Source organism: Pleuronectes platessa, chromosome 4, assembly GCF_947347685.1.
Source record: "Pleuronectes platessa chromosome 4, fPlePla1.1, whole genome shotgun sequence".
NCBI lineage: Eukaryota > Metazoa > Chordata > Actinopteri > Pleuronectiformes > Pleuronectidae > Pleuronectes > Pleuronectes platessa.
Window position 1 is genome coordinate 10799288 of NC_070629.1, and position 17408 is coordinate 10816695.

The 17408-nt window shown below is 43.5% G+C and overlaps 1 protein-coding gene across 1 annotated transcript in view; it reads left to right on the plus strand.

The window, feature by feature from the left end:
• The window catches only part of rimbp2b (RIMS binding protein 2b), a 30334-nt gene extending 14049 nt beyond the window's left edge, over positions 1 to 16285 (plus strand). Inside the window, exons 9-21 of the mRNA XM_053421886.1 lie at positions 338 to 489; positions 881 to 1034; positions 1245 to 1552; positions 1756 to 1905; positions 2901 to 3062; positions 6373 to 6481; positions 6997 to 7122; positions 8491 to 8672; positions 8869 to 9037; positions 9591 to 9694; positions 10912 to 10983; positions 13134 to 13268; positions 16088 to 16285. Coding sequence (XP_053277861.1) covers positions 338 to 489; positions 881 to 1034; positions 1245 to 1552; positions 1756 to 1905; positions 2901 to 3062; positions 6373 to 6481; positions 6997 to 7122; positions 8491 to 8672; positions 8869 to 9037; positions 9591 to 9694; positions 10912 to 10983; positions 13134 to 13268; positions 16088 to 16285 — 2021 coding nt within the window. The remainder of the gene's footprint in view (positions 1 to 337; positions 490 to 880; positions 1035 to 1244; positions 1553 to 1755; positions 1906 to 2900; positions 3063 to 6372; positions 6482 to 6996; positions 7123 to 8490; positions 8673 to 8868; positions 9038 to 9590; positions 9695 to 10911; positions 10984 to 13133; positions 13269 to 16087) is intronic.
• The last annotated feature ends 1123 nt before the right edge of the window (positions 16286 to 17408 follow it).

The window sequence follows — 17408 nt, forward strand, 5'->3', positions numbered from 1 at the left end:
TCCATTCATCTGTCACTGGCTCATGGTATCATAGCGAATGTCAGCTGTTGATTTCCATGGAATAAGTGAAATTTAGTTCACACTGTTTACAATACAGTTAAGAGTAAAACACAAGGTTAGGCTGTATGCAGTCCTTTAGATTGAGACATACTATACGGTTCTCCATGAATGAGGATATCCTGACTCCACTCCTCTGTAAAATGGTTACTGCATGTGAGATGTCCATAGTGCTGAGGTCAGCACATTCATCTGTGATCAGATCGGCAGAAATGCCTCAACCACTGTTGAGCTCTTTGTTCTTTCTCTCCTTATCCAGAGAGTGTGTTATGCTCCTCAGGGCCCCCTCTACCTCCCCAGGAGGTGCATGTTCAATGTGGTCAGACGCCTGGGTTCCTGCAGGTCAGATGGAAGCCGCCACCTCTGTCGCCTTCAGGAACCTCCAACGGAGCCAGTGTGATTGGCTATGTTGTGTGGACAAAGGGAGAAAAGGTACCATGTGTCACAAATGTTAGAACAAATTATGTTTTGGAGTCTCCATCAGGTGGCCTTTACCTTCCTCAGTGACAAATTCTGTCTGTAGGACTCTATTGCCATCTCATGGAGAAAAAATATAATGCCTCTGTGGGCTGCTGTGTTGTGTTATGCTGTGTTGCTATCATTATACATGGTCAAGTGTATTGGGCTGGACCTTGAATATAATAATCTGTGTGTTAAGATATTAAGGAAAAATTTGGTATTTCTCTTAAGCCAATGTATAAGAGCTACACATGCCTATTGTTATGTCTTTATGAGGGTGTGGGTACAGAGTGAGTCCTTTTTCAGCCTAACTTTCTGAATTGCCCTTTGGTAACTTTGGACTCTGGTTTCTTTGTGAATGCAGATCGCAGAAGTCTTGTACCCCACAGCAGATTATGTGACCGTGGAGTTGAACAGGATTCAGGGTCTAGAGGCCAGAGAAATCATTGTAAGGACGTTATCAACACAAGGAGAGTCCCAGGACTCTCCTGTGGCCGTCATCCCACACAATCTCTTGGGCTCTCCACGCCTCTCCCACCGAACCACGGCACCCCCTCCCCCTATGCCTCACCTGCAGCCCCATCCAGCGCACTCACAAACCCATCCTCCTTACCCGTCAACGTATCCCCCGAATCACCCTCACCCCCAGATGCAGCCTCTGTCTCGACCGCAGACCCACACGCTGCCCCACACACAGTCGCACTCGGAGCCTGACCATCATCCTCCTCCTCCTCCTCAACCCCAGCCTCATTTCCAGCGCCACCCAATGCCCAAGTCCAAGCCGTTAGTAAGTGCCAGAGAGCCAGAAACCAAAGAGCATGGGGTGGGCCCCCGGCCAGCCCAGTCCTGGGAGCGCTCCTCGTCACCAATTCCAACCATGCGCGGCCACAACCTAGAACCGCCCCAATTTCAGCCACGGCGATCGCCCTCTCCTCAGAGGATCCTTCCGCAGCCTCAGGGAGTCCCCATCACCAACACCATCGCCAAGGCCATGGCCAGGGAAGCTGCCCAGAGAGTGTTTGCCGAGGGGAACAGGGTGCGTGGAGATTTTAGAATAAAACTGTATTTATCTCATTATGTGACAGAATCTAAGATTATACTGATGTTATTATTGTTTATCATTTGAAAATTCTTAAGATACTAGATTTGTTGTGACATTACAACATTAAAATGTAACATTGTTACATCAAATTATCTGGATCCCTTTTAAATCTAAAAGTCTTACATTTCTCTTGTCAGATTGAAAAAAGGAATATCTTTAGTGAACGAGGTAACACGTTGCATCCACTCAACTCTGACGAGGAGGAAGATGGATACGACTCTCCTCATGCGAGGAGGAGAGGAGCCTCGGTGGATGAATTCCTCAGAGGCTCCGAGATGCGCGGACAGGTACTTAATAGTAAACACAACAAGCTGTGCTCAGCCAATCAGTGAGTGTTGATCATTTGTAGCTACGAAGAACATGGAATCAGTTACCTACATGTTGACAAAATCAAACCGAATTAAATCAAATCTTATCCTATCACGTCCTTTGAAATTAAAACCTTTCTCAAAGTTATTTCAGAATATGTATAGACGTTTTATCTGTTGTACTACAGTTTTAGTTAAATCCTTTTAAGGGAAGTCAAAAAAGTGTTCAAGTGTAAAAAATCCAGTTGTATAATGGTAATTCGACTTATTTTGCTTATTTTTGTACATGTTACTTTGCGATACACACTTTAGCTGACAGTGACTACGTTTACATCGACTCATATTTTCTAACTATTTCCCTTATTCAAAATAAGATATTGTTACGATTATCGTGTTTACATGAGTCGCTAATAGAATATTCCATTCATATTCCAGTTTACATGTTACAGAGCTTAGGCTGATAGATAAATGTACGTGGATATAACATTTTGGGTGATTTCTTTCAAATTTTGCAAAAGCTACAACTCGTTTTAATTTCTTTGTTTACACCCAGGGCGAGCGTGGTCAAGTTGGGTTAGGGTTGGTATGTAAGTGCTGTGTAAATCTTGATGTAAAAAAATGCAATGAACATTCCAATAGGACGTTTTAAAGCGATGAAAGTCTACATAATGTGACTGAGGTCGTAATACTCCACGTCGTAATTCACTTATTGCTTATTCTGAGTATGACCTTACTCAGGTTAAGGTAATCAGAAAATGCTTCAAGAGTCCTATTCAGACTATTGGTTTAATCGAGTTTGTATCAGAATCTTGCTGTCCTTGTATACATGTCAATGTCCTTTCTCTCTTATTCAAAGTTGGATATTGCCACATAATCCAGCACCGAATACGTCACCAATTTAAAAATATATAAATATACAGTTAAGAACTTGTTGTTCTCTACCTAATATGCTTCAGTTTCTCTGGCTCCCTCAGCAACATCATCACCACTACAGCCACAGTGAGGAGTACCAAACAGAGAGCAGCCGGGGTTCTGACCTGTCCGACATTATGGAGGAGGACGAGGAAGACCTGTACTCTGAGATGCAACTGGAGGAAGGCCGCAGGCGCAGTATCAACTCTCACAACACTCTTAAGGTACTCAACTGCACGCATTCAGTCAGTAGTGGCACCCGGGGGAAGATAGAGGAGGGGGGGGGGATGAAGGGTTTAGAGAGAAACGGGGGTGGAGGGTCTTGCCCCCTGCAGATGTACCCGCTCTCTCTCACAGGCTCTACTACCAGGCCCATCGTGGCTTTGCCTGGCTGAGCTCCCGCGCTTTGCATTAGCTAAATCAGCCTCCCCACACAAGACTGCTCCTCCACCTCGACCCCCCCAGCACTGCTTAATTCATTAAAGGCTGAGCTCATGGGAATGGCTGTGTATACATAACTGTACAGCATGAGAGAGGGAAACTAAACTCATTGTTTTGTTACATTTTGCGTTGCATTTTAATGCTCTCTATACCGCACTGAATGGAGTGTTAAAATCAAATGTTAGAATGTGATATCGAATGACTAATTTTAATAATATACTTTACTGTATCAAAGGGTCATGGCATATCAAGGGTATATGGGAATCTCATTTAAGTGAGCACTTAAATGGAAATATTCACTTTTGTGTATGTCTGTTATGTCCTAATGTTCTTTTTTCTGTTGTCGATGTGGATGTTAACGTTGTTGCTACATGCTCCTGTGTTCATTTGGCCTGTCACTGGGAAAATGTGGATATTAAGCCAATCCGCCCTGTAATAATGTGAGAGAGATGTTTAGGTTTTCACGAGGTGAATTCACTGGTGTATTAACTATTCAAATACACCAGTACAGCACCACCTCTTTGTCATTGCCATCCAATCTGTCAATCTCTGTTGAACATCATCCATCCCTTTCTGTAAAAATATTACAATTGTAAAATATGTTAGGTAACGATATTGTTAAGAGGATAGTTAAAGATAAATTTAGGTTTTCCGTGAGCACATAAAGGAAAATTCTGTATGTTTCACTAAATTGTTGCGTAAGAAGTGTCCTAATGATACGTGTTACGTAGCTTCATGTTGTAGTTTTGGGCTTTTATGAGGGTTTATTTATTCATCTCATCCTCATTGATGATTTCATTAACCCTTTACCTGTGGCACTAACTGTTTTTTGTTTGAATATTTCTAATTTCCCACAAGCGAAATTCCCTTCTCCTCTTTTAACCTCTGTGCTCTCGCTCAGTTTCTCAGTTCTCACTCCATATGTTAGCCTTTACAGATTCCTGTTCAGAGCATGCCATTTTCTCCTCACGGAATGAGACTGCATGTCTTACTACATTGCCACAAGTAACTAATTCTCTCTTTATTTTGTCTTCCCTCCCCCATTTGTTCTATTCACATTCTGTGTTGTTTCCTGCCTGTTCTAAAACCTCCGAAAAACTTTCCAACCCCCTCACAAAACAATCTAAACTGAACGTTTTGAATTGAACTAACTGAACTGTGAAATTGTGGAACTTTGCCTCCTGGTCATGACCGAAGGCATATTACAAGCGTCAGGACTTAGCTGAGGAAAGAGACTGCTGGGACCTCCAGAGGGAGGTGGTGAAGCAGAAGTCACTCCGCAGCAAACGTCTCCACAGCATCCCAGAGGTGGCCGAAGAGGAACCTGAAAGCGTGGACAGCATGGGCCAGCGCCCGGGAACGCCACACACTCAGCGGAGGATGTACCCCACGGATACCCAGACACACAACCATTTCGCCCCCAACAAGACCTCCCGCCATCTGCAGCGCCAGCGTTCCTCCCCTCGCTTCACCGACAGCCGCTACTACTGCAACACAGACGACCGCAGTCTGGGACGCCCCAACCGCCAGAACACCAAGAGTCCTGACAGCGGCTTAGACTGCGGTAGTGAGGAAGAGGGATCTCTTGGTCGGGTTCATCGAGGGTACTACACTCATGGAAGCCCACTGAGGGGACCCGTGCGCATCATTCATTGTGAGGGCCCAGTAGAACGGCGGGCCCTGGCAATGGGCCGTAAAAGGACTCTGACCCGCCAGTGCAGCATGGAGGAAGAGTTCTCCGACATTCCAGTGACTGCAGCCAAGTTTGTTCACACGGGTGACTTTAGGAAAAGGGATAACTTTGGGCCTGGTCGGGAGGCCGGGCCGCGAAACTACACCAGGGAAGGCGCCCTGAGCGAGGGCCGGCTGAACGAGCTGGACAGGGTCTATTACAGCCCCCACAGGGAGGCTAGGGCCCAGTCTTTGTCCAGGCTCAACCGGGACCAGCCGCTGGTGTGTGAATCACACTTTCTGCTGCACTTCCCATACGCAAGCTACAGCCATTCTGTTTTCTTAATGTTGTTTGTTTTTTTCTTTACCCTTCCTTTCATTTTTTTTTCCGCATTGAGTTATTATTACACGTTCATGGTTGGTCTGACTTTAATTTTGTGTGAATAAGTTTGCTTGTACTCAGAATGTCAGGTGGATTTTTAAGTCAAGCTTTTTATTACCTAAAGGCCATTTAACTAAGTTTTGACTTCTCATGTCTTTGAGGAGAAAGATTCCACTTTAAGGAAAGTCTCTGTGCGGTGCATGGGAACGTGCTGCTTCTGTCTATTCTGCCCCTGCCAGCTGCTGGCTTCATATGTTGCTCTTCACATGTCACCGTCTAGAGCGACGGGCGCAGCACTCCACCCCGTGCCATGAGCTTTATTTCGGCCTCTCATTGCTTTTCATACAAAACGAGGCCAGATCGAGACTCTTGCTGGGCTCCGTTGGGCCTCGCTGGGCTCCATTTGGCCTCCAACCCATGCACATCATCTCTCGCTTGTCTCTTTCACTTGTTTCTGCAAAACCCAAAAATCTCATCATCACTTTGAAATATGAAATGTGTTGACTGTTGTAACACAAAGCCCCAGGATGAAACTATAATGGCTTTGCTCATCTAACCACATCTTTATCCATTTTCAATCACACTCACCCTCTGCTCTCACTCTATTTTTCTTCTCATCCACTCTTTCTCTCTCTTTCTTCTCACCATCTGTCTGTGTTGCCATCATTTGCTTCCTTTTCTCATCAAGGAGCTGACATGCACAGAACAAAACAATCCAAGCAAATGGTCTTTAGCTAAACATCTGACCCGTTCGGACCCCCAGTTATTGTTGTTGTTGCGTTGGGGGTTGATTTGATTTGATTGTTTGTTTTTGATGGTTTGTTGGATTTCTTTGTTGTTTTATGGTATTTTTTTACTATCATTTTGCCTCCCTAAGGACAAATGGAAACCACATCATTTGCTCTTGTGATTTCCAGTTGTTTGAGCAGGATTTGGGGATTCTTTTAAACGGTTTTAAATGTATGTTTAAATGTACTTGTCTTTTTATTGCTGGCCCTTCTGTTGTTCTAACGTCTTATCTGTTGTTTTTTACTCTTAAGATCATTGGGAACTCAGCGTCACACGGAAACGATGATCGTCTGGACCACTCGGGGAGGAGGCCGGTTCACATCGGCACCCCCCCTCAGCGACGACCCATCCCATCCATTGGTTAGTGAGGTCACCATGTGAGGAGACGCCTCATCCTCACCTGCAGGGCCACTGATGTTTGTGCTATTTGTACCATATGTTTCCCATCCCCATGAGAGCCGAGCTGTACATCTCTCCCAAAGAGCTTTCACGACCTCGTAGAACCTTGTATGTGGGGTGTCTGAACACCCTGTAGCTCTCCATCCTCATGAGCTGGATTCGCCAAATGTTCACATGCAGATTTGCAGGAAGGTTTCCCCAGATACACCCTTTACCCTTGTGTTTACTGTGGGTTAACATGTTTTGTCTTGTTTTTTTACGTGTCCACCCAATTTGACCTCCCCTGCAACAGTGAAATGCATTGCTGTTTTACACCCAGTGACTCCAGAGTGAAACCTGTTGCCTTGTACACCTTCCCACCTCAGGGCAACCTCATCATCTTACTGTCTCAGCATGAGTGAGTGGGCCATGGGGTAGAGCAGAGTGTGTGTGTGGGGGATCTCTGACCGTAACGTTGTGATTGGTGTCTTCTGTAGAGATCACCATGGACAGTAACAGTGAGGGGAGTGAGGGGAACCTCTCACCCGTCAAGGACGATGTTTACTATGGCAGTGTAGCTCGGCGCAGGATATGGCGATCTATGTCCTCAGAGGATCAATATGGTATGTGATACAGCTTCTCTCCAAGATGACAATAAACCTTAACAATGCCAGAAAAGGCCCAAAAGAAATCATTGTTGAACACATGCAGTGATATCATGGTGGTCTTTGTTCTGATAGCTGCTTTGTTTAGCTTATCTTATCTTAGCTGAATAAAGCTGACGGGGGAAGACTAGACTGGCCACTTTTTCCGTTGCTGGAGAATGAAAATCCTTTTCCCTGTATGTACTCCTACTCCTTCTATCCCAAGAAACCCCAAACCACCCACTCTTCCCATCCAACCTCCATATCCTGGCCACTCTCCCACCCCCACCTCCACAAAGCCCACCCTACTCTTTCCTTTCCTTTTTCGCCACCTCTTCTTTTCCTTCTCCTTCCACCTTTATGAGCCAGCGGCCCGTTGGTATTGCTGGTTTTTGCATGACCTGTTTACAGCACAGTGAGAAGGAAAGACGCATTACTGGAGGTTTTGCTTTGTTGGTATCATTCGGTTGCACGTTCATAAACTCAGCTGCCATCGAAAGCACATTCTACATCTTCCACCTAAAAGAATATCTCCGTTGCTTAGTTGGTATTGGTTGCTCTATCCTAAAGCCATTATTCAGACTTACGATCTGCCATTGAAACATTTAACATGGTGATTCATGGGAAGCATGGGGAACTGATATCAGGTTCATCCCTTCCCCCTCACTGTCCCTGATATCTGCGTTGCTGGGAACGACTGGGGCATATGATGTGTCATCTCCCTTAGGAACGTTTCTCCTTTGCCTTTGTTTTTTTTGTTTCTTTTTTTTGCTGCACATTGTTTCCAGATTGTGGCCTAAAAGCATGACACTACACCTGCATCTAAATGTAGGAATGCTCTCCTTAACATGTCCAAGTGAAAGCATGCATGCTGATCAGCCTCTGTGAGATAAGGCAGTGAAACAGCAATGAACAATAGTGCAGCGTTACCTGTGTCCTCCCGGTGTCCACAGTCTTTGAGTTTCCCCTTGCAACCCCAAAAACTGCTTGGCGTGTGTTTCCTGTGCGTGCTGTGTTGTACCGTGTCCTGTGCTGTTTGGTGACTGTCACGCCAGCAAGCAGAGCTGTGTGAACGAAGAACACTGCTGTGCTACGATTGTACCGAGCCTTCGATGTAAAAGCATCCTCTGCTTTTAGTGCGTGAACGCAGCAAGAGAAATAAGAGAAATTAAAACAAAAAAATTTAAATTATGGTATTTGATCTCTGGCTCTTTTTTCACACATGACTCTCACCGCCCTCTCCCCTGTCAGCTCTAACAAAGAGACATCTTCTGCTCTCATTGCCTCTGCAGCCAGCGTGGCTGTATAAGGCTGGTAGTAGCAGCAGAGGCCTCCTCTATGTTTCAGACGGCTATGGCGGTCGCAGGCACGGGCGGGGACGGCGTTCCCTGGACTACTATGATGAGTCGGAGCCAGAGGAGATGACCCGTGTGTTCGTGGCGCTGTTTGACTATGATCCCCTGTCCATGTCTCCCAACCCCGATGCTGCTGATGAGGAGCTGCCGTTCAAGGAGGGCCAGATTATCAAGGTAGGGAAGAGATGTTTAATGCCTACCTAAAAAATAATAACGAGAAAATGATTCCACTCATGCTTCAATGGTGTCTTAGATCATGGCTTTGGAATTATGGATAAATTGTAGTAATCTTTGCACGTTTTGTGGTATCTGTTTTGTGGTATCTGTTTCCGGCTGCGTGTCTTCCCCTGACACTCTGTCGTTTCTTCAGGTGTTTGGGCATAAAGATACAGACGGCTTCTACAGGGCGGCAATCCGAGAACGAGTGGGTCTGATCCCCTGTAACATGGTCTCTGAGATCCAAACGGAGGATTACGACATGATGGACCAGCTCCTCAAACAGGGCTTCCTGCCTCTCAACACTCCTGTGGAGAAGTTAGGTGAGACATCATTTTCCCTCCAGTACCCGCTCCCCTCAGCTTCTTCTGTTTTTACTTTGACCTTCTACCCTTTACGTCTTTCTTAGGCAACTTTATGTTCTGCTAAATTGTCTTTAACTGACACAATGTCTCCTTTCCTCTACTTTTCCCACTTAATTACGTTTGTCTGCTTTCCTGTGAAGTGAACTGCGACCGTTTCAAAGATGGCCGCTCAATAAATCGCAGGTCCAGAAAATCCAAGAGAGGTCTGTGTTCCAGTGAAACGCTCTACTGCTCTCTGCTCTATCTTTACTGCTTTTTTCACTCCTCACCATCCTCATTCATCTGTGAACTCATTTCTCCTGCATTTATCATCTTCACGCGTCTCCCAGTACTCACATGGACATAGTTCATTTTGAAATCCTGATGGTCACATATCGTAAAGATTGTCGGTCCTGCCAGGCTGTTATGTGTTGTCACCGGTCATCGCATCCTTCAGTGAAGTTTTGCTTACAACATTACCACTGATTACTTCTATTTTTCTGTCTTTCCTACTTTCTTTATGTCTTTACAGAGAGGAATAGGCGGAGCGGCCGTCAGCACCCAATGTCGACACGAAGAATGGTCGCTCTGTATGACTACGACCCCAGAGAGAGCTCCCCTAACGTTGATGTAGAGGTACTGTTCTCCCGTCACTCCAGCTTTCCACTTGGACTGGACCATTCTGTCATCATCATCATCATCATCAAGTGACAAATGCATATAAACAGTTAAAGTAGATAACATGTCCAGGTGAAGTGAGATAGTTACTCTGTCATTTTGAAGATTTAGATTATAAATAAATGTGTTTGACATTTTGAGAGTATGCTTATTAACATGCTTGCTAACAAGAGTTTGATGAAAACATTCATATTACTCTTATGTTAATGTTAAATGTAGATTCAGAATCTGGTTAGCTTAGCCAGGCAAAAAGGAGTGGAACCAGAGGGAAACAGCTAATCTACCTACCTGCTCCTCTGAAGCTGACAATCACATTTGATCTTGTTTGACTATAAAATGACAAGTTGTGTTTTACAGCAGGAGAGAACATCAGTATTTTGATTAAACGAGATGAATGCACTCCTCTAAGTCTGGTGCATAAATCGCAGAAAACCACAAACACATTTTTATGTTTGTATAAATGTGTTTCGGCATGGATAAAGATTCAATGTGTGACTCAGTCCGCTTTACAGGAGCTGGTTTTCTAACTTCTGGACAGAGAGCTGCTGTTTTCCTTCTCCTTCCAGCTTATTGTCATCTGGTTTTATTCTCATCTTTACCAGGCAGATAACAGAGTGGTATCTATTTCTTATCTAACTATTGATATGACTAACTTTTTATTTAAGATCAAGATAGTTGAATGAGTAGTTTCAGTTAGCATTGTGTTAGCTCGAGGATTGAAAGTTTTGTCCAGTGCTGTTGTTTTGGCCCCTCCCCCGGTTTGACTTACTCTCACCTTTCTATTGGCTCCGCCCCCGACACAGTATGAGGGCAACAGACTGAATGAGGAGGTGAGTGAGGGTGAGGAGGGTATGGAACTGTCTGCTCTGTTTGTGTTTCCTTCCCCATTTGTTGGCGTGCAAATCAGGAGGTGGGCTTTTGAACGAGGGGCCACAGCCCTCTCCCCCTGGCAGTCATGAATATAAAGCCCCTGATGCATTGCCCGAGCCGGGTGACACTGGTGTTTAAGATGCGTCATATTGATTTGGAGAAGGAAGCACAGCATTTTAAACATAAAAAACCCCAGTAGATTTGATGTGTTGGAAAAGTCTTTGACTCACATTGTGTAACTGCTGTAAACAACAACTACAGTAGAACCGGGCAGACGTGTCTCAAGCCTCTTTCTTCTCTGACAGGCTGAACTGACTTTCTGTGCCGGTGACGTCATCATGGTCTTTGGTGAAATAGATGAGGATGGCTTTTACTATGTAAGTACCAACTCTTCTTTGTGTTTATTTGTTTACACTTTTAATTAGACAATACATCCTTAGAGGTTTAGTATAGTAGACACATATTTACATAAAAACACATCTGTACAATAACGTTTAACCTGATTATGGCTCATATCATTATGTTCACTACGCCAGTTTTAAAACCCCAACCTGAAGTTATTTAATACCTGATGCTACCTTATATCAGTTGTTTTTCTTTCTAATTTTGCAAAAGCTACACCTCCTTTTTAACATTTCATCTTGTGAACTCTCAAATTGCTGTAAAAACTCCAATAGGACGCGATAATATATATAAGACATATACATGTATACTTAATGTGACTAAGGTCAGAATACTCCACATCTTCATTAGATTATCGCTTATTAAGGGTATGACCTTTATCAGGTTAAAGGGATAGTTCACAGATATATGAAAACTCACTCTCTATCTACTCACCACTATGCCGATGGAGGGTCGGGGGAAGTGTTTGAGTCCACACAACACTTTAGGAGTTTTAAGGGTAAACAGAATTGCAGCCAGTGTGGACATAAAAAATAACAATAGAAAAAACATAACATGACTTTATATTGCTCCTGTGGTGTCATTTGGTAATCAGAAAATGCACTTTACATGTCTGTCTTGTTCAGACTGTTGGATTAATCTGGTTAACATCAGAGTATTGGTGTCAATGTAAACCTAGTCAAAGAGTTGTGAAGAGGGATGATTCACTTTGGGCATCCAAGGTCCTGGACATAAAAGTGTCTTTTTCTGCAGAGGAAATCCCTTTTTTAGTTGATTTGCAGACTCACCAGTCCCAGCAGGAAGTCTCCATGTTGAATCATCAGCACAAAAGATGAGCCACTTCTGAAGAAAGATTAAGGTTCTGTGATAAAAAAGACAGAAAATCAAAAGACATGAAAAGACAATTCCTCCCCCACATCCCTGCAAGAAACCGCCACCGTGTTTAAAGTCGGCTGTGAGCTCTGGTCATGCCATGTTGAATTATACTTCATCGAGCTCTGCTAATACATTCAGCCATCTGCAGATTCTGGGTCAGAGGAGTTTAGCAACAACAAAGCAAACTGAATCTGTTTAAGCTCTTTGTGCCTCAGACTGGAGTCTTCACCCAGGCATGGCAGCAGTTAGTGAACCCAGCACACCACATCTTTATCGGAGAAACAGTGACGGACAAATATTTACAACCTTTTGTAATGTATTGTTAATATATTCAGGAGACAGCATCATGTGTGTTGACGATAAACAAAAGTGTTTTACTGAATCTCATTCGTGTTCTTGAATAATATAGTGTTTATCAAAACCATTGGTTAGAGTCAATTATCCTATAACATTAACCTGCCCGTTTGTCCTGTGGTGAAGCTGGTTGCACTTTTGTTTCTGATACTGTAAAAGTAACCTGCAGTAATTCAGCCGCTACAAATAAAGAGCGACTGCAGGACTCGATCCACCGAACCGTGAAGCTGCTGTTGCACAAAGAGCTGTTCACCTGTTTGATAAAGAGTCTGTGAAACTCGACTCAGTGCGTTGAACACAGAACTGGAGCATTGTCGTGGTTGGAAGGCGCCGGTTGTTGTGATCGACTTCACGTACGTTGCTGCTAACATGCTCTTCAGTTTTTTGCGTGTCCAAATGACTTCCTTTGACCCTTAACAATACACATGCCAAGTATGAAGCTGATGAGATGAACTTTTCTTCAGAAACAGTAGGTGATCCATATACAGACAGTCTGGGATTTCTGGAATTAGTTCATAGATAATGATACCGAGCTACTGGAAAATTAGCCGAGTCCAAACCCGACAGGCATTCTGTTTGTTGTGCACGAACTTGACCTGAGCCCGATGTTTCCCCCGAATCCAATTCAAGTAGATAACCAGCCGATGTGACCAGGCCAAAATCCTTTCAAAATGTTTGTCCACTCGCTTACATCATGTACAAAACTGTTGTACTAGCCAGGCCAGCTCATTTGTTTCTGTCGTACACTGAAGACATTTTGATTTAAGAAGAATATGAGATAAGAGTTTAGGATTTCAGTGAATTATCTGCTCCTCTCCTTCCTCAGCTGAATGTCTCAATGTGTCTTTAAAGTTTGCTACCAGCAGAGGGCGTCTCACTGTCGTGTGCTCCACAGGGCGAGCTCAATGGACACAAGGGACTCGTTCCTTCCAACTTTCTAGAAGAAGTGCCTGACGATGTGGAGGTTTTTCTCACTGACTCATCATCTCGATACCCCCAGGACAATCCAGCTCGGATAAAGACCAAAAGGGTACATGCTCCTTCGCAGTACTAGCCCTCTGTCTCCATTTACTCTCTTTCCGTTCCCTCTATCTCCTTTAGTTCTGTGTCTGTGTGTTTGTGTGTCACATTGATCGAGTTGACTCAATGGGATTTCTGACTTTGGAGCATTACACTGTAAATAAGATAGATGTCTATGAAGATCTATGAAAAAAAATAAAACTTATAAGACTTTAAAACTAATACTTGACAGAGGTACTTTTATTTTTTGTGTTTACTGCTGTGAAGGGGGGGGGGGACTCAGCTCTGCAATGTATAGTACGAGGATATATATTGTACTCATAAAGAATTCTCAATGAGAGTAAAATGGAGACAGAGGAGCTCCTGTGACTTTTGACTTGTTCCGTCCTGTGTTGAGAAGTTAACACCTTTTGCACATGCATACTCAGCATTCTGTGTTTGATCCCCACATGATTTCTAATAGAGTCAATAGTTTTGTTGTGCTGAAAGATGAACTCTGTAGTCTGTAGCTCAGCATGTTCTATAGTCCAGATGCATGACCTCTTGAAGATTTTATATCAACATAGAAGTCCAGTGTAGTTCAACTTTTGTATCTGCTCCTGAACGCCTTGTTTTGTAAATTGCTTTCTTGTAAACTAGCACGCAGCCATCAGTAAATATATTTTCAGACCTAATTATTTACCGAGTGTAAATATGTGATGTTATTTTTGTGTTGAACAAATAATGCAACTGTTGAATTAATAGTAATAGGTGTCATCAGATGTTTTATTTCCTTGTGCTTCTAATTTGCCATTGTCATAGTTCAAACTGTATTGAAATGCCATCACCATATATTTTTTTTTATTTCTTTTCCTCACCCGCTTGGCAAAACAGAAGAAGAGTGTTCATTTCACACCTTAAAGGCTCTGTTTCCGTCACGTAAGTGAGCAACTGAGGATACCACGAGTACACCCCCCACCCCCCCTCGTCTAATGCAGATGACATGGGTCCCCTTAGTTTCTGGTATGCAACATGTGCACTTTGTCTGACTCTCCTTCCTGTAGGTAGATGTTATAAGACTCTTCTATGTTCCCCCCTAAAAACACGGAGTGCTGTTTGTTTGGTAGGAGACAGAGACCCCAGCCAATGCATTAGACAAGAAGTATGGTATCTTCAGTTGTTTCTCTTGAGTGTTGTACCTGACAATGTCCGTCTCCTGCAATAAGTCTCCTGCTGTAATTCATGGGAAGCTAAAAGGCCATTGTTGCACAGTTGAATGAGAATGTGGGATCAGATTAACGTCTCCAGCACAGTTTGACTTCTGTCAGTGCCGTGTGACCTGCTGCATCATAGAAAAGTATTAAAAGAATCCACGAAACAATTCTATGCAAAAACCCAAAGAAAAGCATCAAGTGTTCATTTGGTTTCACACTTGTAGTTTGTAGCCTCCAGACAAATTTAGGACCTATTTTCTTGTTTAGTGTAAAAATCTTATGAATCACATGAAATCTAAAAATAACAAATCCGTCGAATCAGTTGGATTTGTGGTTTTAGTTTTATGAATCAACGTGAATGTTTGAATTGATCAGATTGCAAAGTAACAGTTATGGATTTGGAGTGAGACTATGCTGCTTCTACTGAGACGATTATTATAGCATTAAGCTCAGATCCACATCCAGCTGAAATCTGATTGGCCCCCAAAGTGCCCCTGTCCGGTCACTAGTCTATTTTTACATAAACGAGTCATTAATACTACTACTACTTCTAATAATAATAACTAATATTAACAGGAAATCTGACAATTTGTTCAGATTTTTAGACAAACACAATTTACTTGAACAATTTCTCAAAATATTTTCAGTGGTGTGTTCTTTTGTTCAAAGCTATAGAGCTCAAATTAAACAGGGAATAACTTAAATTATTGAATCATTGTGCATTGATGTTTGACATATAATTGGCCCCTCTGTGTAATTTGTGGCCCCTTTATGGCCCCTGATTTTAGGAAGGTCCTAGATCCACCTAGGTTAGCGGAAATGCTAAGTTAGTGTAGCAGTTACACAAGTGGTTAAAGCCAGAAACTGACTCAGCAATATTAACCTAACGTTTGATAATAATGTTTAATGTAATGTAAGCTAAGTCTGAGCCAAGTGGATTCAACTTTTCATTTGTGTGGAAAACGTTTTGTTTTCTTTAAAGTTCCATAGTCTCACTTGAAACTCGGCGAAATGCATGATGCAGCAGAATGATTTTGAAATGTTACATGTTCTGACGTCCAAATTATGTTCACACAAATTGTACATAGAAATATAAGCTCATACAAACATCCTCTTTAACCACCTGTCTTTCCAAAGTGCAATTCAAAGGAGCCTTTTAGCTCATGATTACAGAGAAGGAATAGTGACTCGTAGTTTCTCTGTAATCCAGTGTATTCGTAAATATTTCTCTCTCTCTACATATATATCTATACACCCTTTGAAGAGGAAAGGAAAGTGAATGTGATATAAATGTTCCCAAAATACAAATGTATCTGTTGATGTGAGGGGAGCTCCCCCGCCTTTGATAGTCTCTGATGGGAAATGTTTTCACCGGTCATCGATATGGATGTCACGCCTCAGTGCTCTGTCCTAGCTTATTCGTAGCAGCTTTCTTATAAAAAAAAAAAACACCTGACAGAGGGGAGGTGTGGGAGGGAGGGAGGGATGGGGGGGTGAGTGTGTTCCGACTCCATCCAGGCAGGTAGATGTCAGAGCTCTGGTGGCCCTGCTGAGTCATGTAGGGGAGTGGTGACTGAGGTGTGTGACACTCGGCTTGTTTAACACCCTCAACTGTCCCTTACGGGTCTCCCATTAGGTTCCATTGGACAAATCGTGTCCGCCCAGAAGAGCAGCCTCTCCCACGGTGCGTCCATGCGCCCTGGACTGGGGCCCGGCCGCCGCGGGGCCTGGCCGGCCCATCGGGGCCCCACTGGACTTGTACTCCTCCAAAAAGAAAAAGGGACTGATCTCCAAAGGGAAGAAACTGTTGGGAAGACTTGGCGCTGTAAAATAATTTCTTGAGTGTCAAACACTCCTTCATTGTGTTTGCAAAAAAAAGAAAAAAGAAAAGACATGAAAGCACCACAGTGGACAAGACAAGTTGCATTTGTGAGCTGAGCAAATGCTTTATTCTTGTACATCTGTTGTTTACTAGAATATTTGTATTTTGTTAACATCACAGCATCAACGACATATTTTCAACAACACATTTCATACTAAGGTCCTGAGACCTCAGCAGTGCTCGCCGTCTTACCTCCAAAGTCTCAGGAGGGCACCATGCAGTTTTCACCTGGTCGAGCCTGATGAGCCCTCACACGTGGTGAGGCCTGTGTCTGCTCAGAAATCTGAATATCACTCAAGGGCTCGCTCTGGGATCCCGTTAACAATCTGAGGGTCAGAGACGGACATGGAGGCCAGCCGGCTGTTTGTGTAACGTACGACAGGTCCACCCGCTTTGACTCCAGCACATCCCCCCCCCCCCCTCCCGAGCCTGTGAGCGCGCACGTGACGTGATGAGCTCAGAGTGGAACCGGGAGAACGATGTGACATTTACTGTGACAAATCACCTGAATTAAGTCCCACTCATCTTCTGCCTCCATCTCAGAAGGGAATAGTGTACAGTGACCCCCCTCCCAAAACAAAATGTCAGACACCATGGAAACAAGCACACGTGTTCCTACTTCAGGGTCTCTGCAGTAAAACGAGCCTGGATGGAAATTCCTAGTGGATCCAACCTCAATGTGTTTGCCTTATAATCGCACAATGTTTAGTAGTTTGTCCAGAAGAGCGTGAGGCTTAATGCTTCTATTTACAGGCGGGTGACAAATTAAAGGAAACCCCTTCAGAATGACCCCCATCCATACCACAGCAGGGATCCCTTCTGCAAATGCAGCCCAAACAATTTCGTAGTAAAAAAATTATAATATTGGCCGACACATATTTATTTCAAAAGGCAAATATTCCTAAGATTCATGCAATTGTGGCTCCATGTTTCACAGATGAACCTTTAACCTCATTAGAGCTATAAACAAAGAAAACAGAAATACACAACTTCTATTAATTTATATAGAACTTCAGAAATTGATTTTTGTAAGTAAAATGTCAACACATACGTGCACATCCTGCACTGTTCATTC